This window comes from Vanellus vanellus (assembly GCF_965231255.1).
Source record: "Vanellus vanellus genome assembly, chromosome: 3".
NCBI classification, from domain to species: domain Eukaryota; kingdom Metazoa; phylum Chordata; class Aves; order Charadriiformes; family Charadriidae; genus Vanellus; species Vanellus vanellus.
In genome coordinates, this window is record NC_138907.1 from 32,364,640 (window position 1) to 32,375,025 (window position 10,386).

Sequence of the window (10,386 nt, forward strand, 5' to 3'; positions counted from 1 at the left end):
ATTACTAGCTTTAGTTGTGGTTTCCCATCCACAGCCCTCGAGATACCACTGCAGCTCTACTCATCAGTATTGTCCTCATGCTGTGCTTTGCTCTGAGATCAAATTAAAGCCTCGAAATTGTAGAAGTCAAGTTGGTCTACAGCTGAACTCATAAATAGTATTTCAGAAAGTGCTCAGGGAACTGTCAGAAGGGAGAAGGGGTGGAATGACTATCCCCTTTATACTTCAACCTTCAAATGAGGAAACCAGTTATAATTAGTTTAAATTCTGTGCTATTTAGGCTGCCTGTTATTGCACCCAAGACAGGACAGAGTGATAGACTATAGTAATACTTTATATAAAATAGTGTGTAGCACAACAACAGAATATGTTACCTCCTGGTACATAAGACACAGCTGCATAAACAGAAGGGGTGGGAACTAGCAAGATTTCCAGGTTTTCAGCAAGCTTTCCCTATACACTGAGCTGGCCACAGTCAAAAAAAGGAAGCAGAAGTCCCTTCTTGCCAAACAAATGGGAAACATGTAAATACCACAGCTCTCCAGTGTCGCTGGAACTTCCATTTACACTAATGTTATGTGCAGTATTTATCAAAAGTCTTTAATTATTTATCTTCTCAATGAGTTTCTTCATTCGTTCTCCTTTGAGCTTATAACAGAAAATGCTATCTGTAATTCAGCAAAATCTCTTTGTGCGTGGAGGCTCATGATTTATGGGAGATTTTATGTTAAGAGACGATAAGGAAACGTGCTCCTTGCGGGAGCAGAGGCCCCGGAGCAGAAGCCGGAGGCGCTGGCTGGACCACAGCAGTGCGTTCCTGCCCAGCTCGCTCTGTGTTTCCCAGCAGCTCAGCTAGCTTAGCACTCAGCTGCGATATTGCACTCTGAGGCTCCGGCTGTAGTTGTGCGGAGGATGTCATTAATAACATGCTATCCCAGAGGCTGCCAGTAGTGGAAAACTAAGCAAATTAAGATTTTTTAAATATCTCGGCTCTCCTTTCAGAAGACATCTGCTGTAATCTACATTGGCATGCTATGTGCTTCTGTCAGCCGTGTCTTTGCCGCGCTACGCCCTTCCTTGGAGACACACTACACGCGGCACTTGCTCTGGCGATTAGTTCCGTGGGACTGAGGTTCAGAGGGACCCTCGGCAGAGCTGAAGCTGTTAGCTAGGAGGACCTGTTCATGACTCACACGTTCAGGCAAGATTTACCGTGTACAGAGAGGGGAAGATAGCACGCATAGGAAATGTGCACATCACCCCCTCCTTACTTGCAAAGCAGTGCATTAAAAGTTGGGGAAAGATCCAGCACTGGCACTGGAGGAAGCCTAAGCGGCCAGAAATTCCCTGTTCATCAGCCACAGCACACTGGGCACTCAGATTAATTGGGTGTCCAAGTTTTAAACCTGGACATTGCCCAGCTATATGCAGCAACATCTTGCTGTGTGTGACAGAACATAGGCACCTGCTTACTATCAAAACAGAGGCGGAGAGCTGTTTCTCACCCTGGGGGCGATGGGGATGCCCTAACTTCTTAAAAATGTTTGCTAGAAGTTAGCATGCACCCCCTGGGCACAAGAGAGGAGAGTTCTCAACTCTCCTCAGCCTGAGAACTCTTATACCCAGGACTTCTGCCACCCAAAGCTTGTCCCTTGACCCTCTCCTTGCTCACTGAATTGTTCCTGAGTAATGGCAGATTATTATGTATTAGCAGCCAGTGAAGCACAGCACCCGCTTTCTAGTCAAGTGCTTTAGCCAGCAGGTTACCTGCCGCTCTTCAGCATCCTGCATGCATTTTGCATGCCTTTTCTCTCATTGCTGATGCCAGTCAGTCTTGCTTCTGCACATATTTTGAAATACTTCGATATATCTAGGCTGAATCTCACTAATTTCAACAAGGCTTTCTGCCAGGGAAGCAGGTACAGTGCATAACAGAATTGGGACCTTAAATTATAAATTATGTATTCTAAATTACTATTTCTTATTAGTTTGGGACCTTCTCTTAGTGCATGTTCATATAGACGACACCATGAGCTTGAGTCCTAGTTGAAGCTACTGTGCGCTGTACTGCAGCATTACTATGACAACTGCTAAGATCAGAGCTGGGAGAAAACTGCCTTCCCTAGGAAAAGAGAGTGCGAAACAAATACTGCATTCAGTTAGTCTCAAACGTGTGGCCAAGGCATCCTGTTAGGTTTCCTCGCTTGCTGCTTCGTCTCTATGTAGGTCTCAGCAGAGGAAGATCTATCTAGAGAATATTCAGCATGCAGCAAACAATTCTGCTTTGAATGAAGCTTAAGTGACGACAATCCAACAAGGCAGAAAAACTCTTCATTCTCCCTAGGCTTGTATGAGCCTCCCTATGAAGAGATCAGAGCCTCCTGGTTTGAAATGCTGCCTTAGGGTTTGCTTTTATGTCAATAAATGTTTTATCACGTTTAAGCTTCAAACACGGTACAAACATCCCTGCTAACATTTGATGAACTCAAATAGAGACAGCAAGCCTGGGCGGAGGGCAGCGTGCAGCACAGCGCTTCCCTTCGGCTGGGGGGGGGGGGGGGGGCTTCACTTGGCCGCACGGGGGGCCTGGGCAAGATGGTGCCTTTGCAATTCTACACTGCCTCAAAAAACACATTGGCAAGCTAAGGAAGGGGATGTTCCTCTCTTTGGCTCTTCACCACTTTTGATCTTTTCTTTCTTTCTCTTTTCCTCCTCTCCGTGCCAAAGCTACCTCAGTACGGTTGGTAAAGCCTATCCGTGTCTGTGGTGGGCTTAAGACATCGCTGTCTTCATGCTCGGCTAGTCTGTCTCTCCTGACACCTCCTTGCAGTCTCATTTCTTCTCTTACCTCATACTCATCTCTAGCGCACGAAGATGCTGCAGTGAAGTTTAAGCAGCAATCTGCTGCTGGGCTGCCTTTGGTGCCTGCAGTACCAGAGCTGAAATCTCTGCGTTGAACCTACTGAGTTGAAACCCACAGGCAGTGCACAAGTGCTACAAATCGTAATGCAAACTCGGGTTTTTGCTTTTCCCAGCACTCGCCAGTTTCCCCCCTCCAGTCCTGTTCCTTCATTTTTCCTTTCCACATGCTGCGTTTTGCAGTGGCCCTGCCTGCCTTCCCTCTCCTCCTCTCTCCTTCCCCTCCTCTGCTTTATCAAATGCAGCACTTCAGCGTCACTGACTGACAGGGGATGCAGCAGCTTCAGCGGAGGAGATGGAGAGGGGGAAGGAAGAGAAGGAAAAGCTGCTCTCCACAAAAGAGGCAGCAGAAACACTGAAAGACGAGCTTTCCTCCAGAAGCAGATCCCAGTCACCCTTTGTTAGGGCAGCAAATTAAGATACGGTGTCTGATTCAGTGTGTTTGGCGAGTGGACCCTGACTGTTCTGTGTATTCCTACAGCCTATTTTCAGAGAACACAGCTCAGATGTATAGCTCAGGTTCGCCACAACCTGGATTGAATCAGCAAAATGGATGATTGGCTCCCCCCACACTGCCAGCTGCTGCGTGGCTAAGGGACAGCACAATAAAACCTCACTTCACTGCTCCCAGCTTAAAAAAAAAAAAATCCTGGCTCCTCAGAAATGTCGGGGGTCGTGAATGTAAGGGAAAAGAATCACAGAGCAATTGGCTAGTTACATGTCTGTCTTTATTCTAGGAGACCTAGAATTTCCAGGGTTAATCTTTGCCATTTTCCAAAAGGACTCTCTGATATTTCATGGTTTATGCAACAGATTTTGCTTACAAGTTATTCTGATTGCTAAATAATTACAGAAGCGTATGTTGCCCTGTAGCAGTGCGGATTTTTCTGTTACATGAGACTGTTATCACCAAGTGCCAAATGCATCTTGAAAGGCTTTTTGTAGGGTTCTGCTGAATAAGCACACTTTTGAACAAGCACTTTTCTGCAGCATGCCCTGATCTTGCCAGCTGCTGATTACCCTCCTACTAACCACTAGTGACATGTCCGTATTACAGAGTGCGGTAGACAGCAAGGGTACCCCATTTACCTTGAAATTAATTAAATAATGCACTAGCAGAAGCCCAGCAGCAAAGTCTGCAAAGTCTAATTTATTCTGGAAACTTCTTAGGTTATTTAGATGGGCAAAAATGCTCTGGTCAATTGAGAAAAGCATCAGAGACAACCTGTCTTTGGAATTTGAGTCTCATGCAAAGAAAAAGAGAAGTTGCATTTGAAGTAATTATTAAAAACAATTTGTGAAGGATAGAGTCTAGTCCACCGATCCAGATTCTCCAAGAATGAGGTGACCATGCAAACAAAACTAAAAGCAATCTTCCAGGAATGAAATAAAACATTTTTCTGGACATCTTTTTCCAATGCAAGCCTCAAAGGAAAGAACAACTAAGTCTGCGCCACCTTAGGGGAAGGAAAGGCAGATGCCAAGACTCAGGCTAACTCCCTGCTGCTCATCAGGTGTTTGAACTAAACATTTGCAAAGGAAGTTTTGACTTTCATTACTAAAAATAAACTCCAGCTTGTACGTTAGGCTTGTTTTGTAGTCTTCCATAATGTCTTTTCTGCGCTATTTTCTGGGACTTCTATGAGCTAACAACCTTTTAGGAGGTTTTGTCAAACTCTAAGGAAATAAAGGCACAGATCAGAAATTTCACAACCTTCTGAAGTGGAACTTCAAGTGGGGCTTATGCTCGCTGTCTTTATTAGTGGACATTGAAAACAAGTCGCTTTTTTGCTCATCTAACTTAAATTGAAATATGGCTCTCCTATTCTAAAACAAAAATAGCCTCACTGAAGTATCAGTTACCAAGTATCACATCACTGAAGGCAAGGGAGTCCAACCCAGTGTCACTATAGAAGTGGTTTAGGTTTTGTTTTGCAGATGGACAAGGTCAAAAGTACCTTTGAAAAAATTTCCCATATGCACCCCCTGTCCCCTGAAATTAAAAACAATACATTCAGGAGTCCAGCTGCCGGCGTGAGGCACCCTACATCAGCAAACCAAATTCGCCGTCTCCCCTCTGCCTTCGTGCACTGCCAGACCATACCAGCTTCGCTGTGCCGCAGCCCTTCGCCTCGCATGAATTTCTTCCAGTGCTTTCAGCGCCGTCTTTTACAGTCTGGCTTGAAAGCGCAACCTTCACTAGTCTCTCTGTTTATGTCTTCAGACCTAAAGAAGAAAATTATTTTAATCTGCACAAGTTACCCTCAGACCTCCTTGAGTGAGTGAGTTAGCAACCAGGCGCTATACAGCTATATTAATGGGAGCAGCACATGAAATGCCAACGTGTGGCTAGCACAGGCCTGGTGCGAGCCCCAGCAACGTGCTGCACACAGGGGCTCAAAAGCAAAATAATTCCCACTCGCCTTTTGGTTTGGGTTTGGTTTTTTTTTTTTTTTTGCTATTTATAATATGCTTGAGTTTAAAAAGAAGGCTGTCCTCATTGCTCCTTAGGGCCTGACTCAGTACCACCACCACTGACAGAGAAGACCATACTTAGAGGTACTCACCATCTATGGGAGGAAAATAACCGGGCAAAACCAGAAGTGCCAGTGCTAGCCAGGAGGTGGCATAGGAGCGAGGCCACCTTGTACACCGGTTTCTGCGTTAATTTGGCAAAAGCACAAATACAAAGCAAGGAAAAACAACAAAACCCAGCCCGACCCTCCATCTTCAGGAAAAAGAGGATGAAACCCTTAATCACATTCCTGCTTGTGTTTATACTAATTGCTCATCTTCCTGAGATCTGACTTTATGAAATTATGCATGCACACCAAGCAGATGAGTTTCCATAGAAACTCAGGAACTGAACTTTCATTAGAAAAATCTTTTTTTTTTTTTTAAATATCTTCCAGATAAAAATGCAAATTGCCTGTCAGTGGGTGGCTTTCTGAATTTATATATAATTTTTTTCTTTTGCACTGTAGGCAGATTCCAGCTGGACCTACATAGCAACAACATGCAGGCATTGCTTATAGCAAGCCAGACTCCATAGGGAAATAAGAAATTCAGTAGCAAGGAGAAGCTCTCAAGTGCAAATACCTCAGGGAAGCAAAAAACTGAAGTGCTCAGTGCTGCGTCTTCGTGAGGCTTAGGGATTGTGCAGCCTCCAGCTCTCCCAAAATGCTTGTGGTTTGCAAGGAGCAGGGCAGGGACGAGAGGAGCGAGGAAACCCAAAGCAGGAAACTCTCTTGCATGCAGAATTAATGATGTTCAACCTGTCCTTTAAACATCCAGCAGCATATTTCTGCCGGTTCAGTTAAGCCCGGCTGGAAAGGCTGACACCATCTGTCACGGCTCACTCCGGGTGAAGGAGTAGGTCTCAGCGCTGGGGTTTGGGAACGTTTGCAGAGCCTGGTTGGAGAGCGGGTTGGCCGCACCCTGACCTCCGCTTGGGCTGAGGTCTGAAGCACAGCCTCTTTTGCCCACACCACATGGAAATCCAGGCACATGGGCAAGAAGGAGACATGGGGATGTTCCTGGTCAGAACAAGAGGGGAGCAGGACGGTGGGCATGTCTGGGAAAGGCCATGGACCTGGCCAGCCTTTGGCACTAACAATAATACATGCAAACAAGGAGGAGGTGGGAGGAATCATTACCTCTTTTAGCATGTGTTTCCCCCCAAAAACATATAGCGGTTTTCACTCATGGAGTATACTGCAGCATCAACAGGAGGCTTTCCCCTGGCTTTGGGGAGCCTGAGATTCTGAGGGTTCACAGATGTTTTTTCAGCTAAACTGGCATGCTTGAAAGCACTGAATGCCAACAAGCAAAGGTTCAGGTGTGCTGCACTTACCGGTGGGCTACGCTTCAGCATCTCCCCCAGGTGAACACAGTACCTGGAGTTTCCGTACAGCCCCCTCCCAGCGCTGCAACACAGCTGCAGGGACCATTAGATGCAAGGCTCCGTCCTCCTCAGCCACAGGCAAAATGAGATGCAGCGGCTCCCCACTGGGGAGCCGTAGCGGGGGGAGTCACTCCAGCCTCTGGTCCTTGACCAACAAGGGTGTTGGGGCAGACAAGGGAGCTGTGCTGCACGAGCAGTTTATGATGAGGTGGATTTCACTGCGGCATTGTTGAGAGGCGCGAGATGTCAGCCGGGGAGGGAATTCCCCTCCTCGTTGGAGAGGGATGACAGGCAGCAGCTGCACGGGCTCGCTGGCCCCTGTGCCTCCGAGGCCAGCGGCCCTCCAGGAGCATGGAGAGGCTTGATGCTGCTTAGTGTCAGGGTGAGGACAGCCATGGGTCCCCGGCCACCAGAGAGCACAGTCGGCTCTGCTCAGTCAGCACAACAGGAAGAGTTTTTAGGAAGAGTGGTTTTGTGGTTGAGGACAGACTTGAGCTGAGATAGCTCCCATCTATTCTTGGCTCAGCAGCAGATTTGCTATGGCCATACCACTTGCCCTTTCTATGCCTCATTATCCCTGTCAAGCGGGTGACTCAAATTATAATTGCACAAATTCCTTCCAGTCTGTCATTACGTGCCTGAGGTCGTCTCTGGGCAGCTACTTCTAGAGGAACCAGCCTCTCCCATCGGGGTACCTCTGTGCCACCTGTGCCTGCTCGCAAGGGGACAGTAAGATTAGGCCCCGTTGCCTCACCATTTTCCAACAAAGAGAGAAACCTGAAGAAAAAACATCCCCACTGCATCTTTACATGATCAGATTTGATACTGAGTTGGTTATTCAGGTCAAGGTTATGGGCAAGCAAGAAGCAGTAAAACTTTTCACAGTACTGACTGTACTTGATTAAATGGGTGTTTCTTAGTTTTTCTCTCAGACAGAGTAATGTGTATCTGTAGGTAGTAGTACTATCACTGGCTATAGGGTCTTAGTCATGCTGAGGCACCCTGCATCTAATGGCACTTTTTGGGAAAAACAAAAACAAGACAAAGGCAAGATCTTCACTGCTTCCAAAAGTATCACCATTCTTTCATCAGAAATTTACTTGGGTTCTGGTTGCAAGAGATTTCAGGTTGCTTATGTCTTTTCGTATCCACTAACGGCAATTGGATCTATTCAAGGTGAAGCTAATGTTTTTCTTCATATATATTACTACATCCACATACTACGTAGTCCCAGGAAAGCATGAAGTCAGGCAGTCATCTCACTTTCCAACATTTCCACGAGTGAGTGCAGGCAGTGGCCGTGTGGAGCTAGGCAGGCGACATGAAAGAGTTGGCTGCTTCTTCCACAGGCTGGAAACGGCCGGGATGAAACTGGTGGGAGGTGGAAGGTGCGTGCACCTTCAGGAGGAAGCAGAAAAATGCCACTAATGCGTTGTGGCCTGCAAAGCCCATATGACCACCTGGGCTTGGGGTGGTTGACTGCTGTATAATTAAAAGGGAGCCTGGCTCATTAGATGCTTTGTGGGTTCAGACGCATCCATGCGAGCCCTATAGGAAAACATGTTCTTCCTACCACTTCTTTCATCCTCCCCCTCCTGTTCCTTCCAGATGGTTACGCCCACTTGTGTCTTTTCTTACCCTAAGGACAGCTTTTTAAACAAGCTTCCTCCACCCTTCTCCTCCTGCACACTGCTTTAGGATCTACATTGGAGGGCAGGAGGACAGAGGGCCCATGCTGTTACATACAGCCTTGCCCCTAGAAGCCTGGAAGGGGGTTGAGTCCCTCTAGTCCCATTTCTTAAGAAAAAAGATCTTTCTACATGGTCAAGATGTAGGAGCTGAGAGACTTTACCTCAGCCTCAGCTGGATGTTCCAGATGTGCAAGAGTTAATTTAGATACTCAGTGTAATTGAACCTGTGTATATTTTCATGGGGATTAGAAGCTATTAGTAACCTACTCAAGGAGAGAGGGATGCTTAAAGGGCCTGTGGCCTTTCCTCTATATAGCACCGGTATATGCTCTCCCAGTAACATGCAGGAACATGGACCACTTGCAGAGCTGGATCATTCTCTGCTTAAAAAAAAAGCTATTTTCACAGTTGTTTTTTTAAATTACACATCACAATCAAAAAGAGCGGAGCTTAACAGCTGATTGCTTCTCTTTTCCAGAAATAGGTGGAGATCCCCCCCCATAGGACTCCTGCGCCTGCACTCCCATGTCTGCCCAGCTTGCTGGGAGCTCAGGGCGCTCCGTTTCTTCATCCATTTTGTGCCGTTGTTAATCGCTCCTCACTTGTTTGTTGACAGGGCCTGGTGCTGAACAGACTTGGGCGGAGGGACCTGGCCCAGAAAGTCCTCAGAGATGCCATCCGGATCCAGACTACCAGTCACAGGGCCTGGAACAGCCTTGGAGAGGTTCTGCAAGCTCAGGGGAAAAATGAAGCAGCCATTGAATGCTTCCTCACCGCTTTGGACCTCGAATCCAGCAGTCCTGTCATCCCGTTCACTGTCATACCCAGGGAGCTCTGAAGCTTTGCCCTGCAGCTAAGCACCTTCGTTCCATGGACAGACACCAAAACCAAACAAATAAACAAAGAAAAAAAGCCCAACAGAAAAGTGCCATTGTAACCTGGAACTGGACAAAGTAATTCAAGGATGGGGCTCAGGTCTACGTGGTTAGCTGAGATAAGCCTAGCTGTAGAAGAATTTGCAACAGGCAGAAATAGAGAATGCCTTTTTCTTCCCAGGTGCCTGGCTAACCTCCTGTTCACGTTAAGAGCAGGGCTTATTTCACAGTGTTGGTTCAAGGTGACGGTCTGTAGAGTAGATCATGCTAGAGTACAGCAGTTCTAAGCACTTGCACCTTTCAATTTTCATTAAACGTAAAAACCCCAAGCCCTGAATTAAAGCCCAGACCTGCTCTAAACAGGAGTAAATGCACCAACTAACTTGACCAAGTTGTGCTTAAGCATGTGGCTGCCTCCACACAGATCTGACAGGATAGGAATGACAAGTAAATGATATAGACATGCAGTATATGCCGTTTACAAAATTATTTCAGCTATTTTCATAATCCTTTTTCCTGCCTTGCTCTTATATACTGCAGATGCTGACTATATTTAGTGTGGCACTTGCCTAGACCAATTTAAATTAAAAATACTTTTTTTTTTATAAAAGCTGCTATCGCAGTCTGATTCACAAAAGCAGAAAGACCAAAGACCAAATAAGTTCACACTTGAACTAGTATCAAAAACATATATGTATCTCCAATTACATATTTATTAAAAGGGCTTACATGAAATAGCTAATTATAAATGCTGAGCTTCATTGTTATTAATCACCTATTGCATCACTTTTAGTGATTACCAGTATATAGCGACTGAACTCTGTGCTCTACTGCATTACCATTCCTGGCACAAAGCTTTTCATATCCATCTTTTCATGACACAAAAGATGTCAGCAGTCTTTTAAGGGAAAGCATGCTGAAGGCAGTGTGTGTATATATGAATTACTTCTGTCTTAAAACCAAATCTTTGGATTGTCTGTAGAAATCTCACATTAGA

At 46.0% G+C, this 10,386-nt stretch overlaps 1 protein-coding gene across 2 annotated transcripts in view; it reads left to right on the forward strand.

Moving 5' to 3' along the window:
- The window catches only part of TTC7A (tetratricopeptide repeat domain 7A), a gene marked incomplete at its 5' end in the record, with an annotated part of 176,490 nt that extends 166,491 nt beyond the window's left edge, over positions 1-9,999 (forward strand). For both annotated transcript variants that reach the window (XM_082480621.1, XM_082480622.1), the window contains one exon: positions 9,131-9,999. In XM_082480621.1, the coding sequence (XP_082336747.1) occupies positions 9,131-9,352 (222 nt within the window). In that variant the 3' untranslated portion in view covers positions 9,353-9,999. The remainder of the gene's footprint in view (positions 1-9,130) is intronic.
- Between the last annotated feature and the right edge of the window lie 387 nt (positions 10,000-10,386).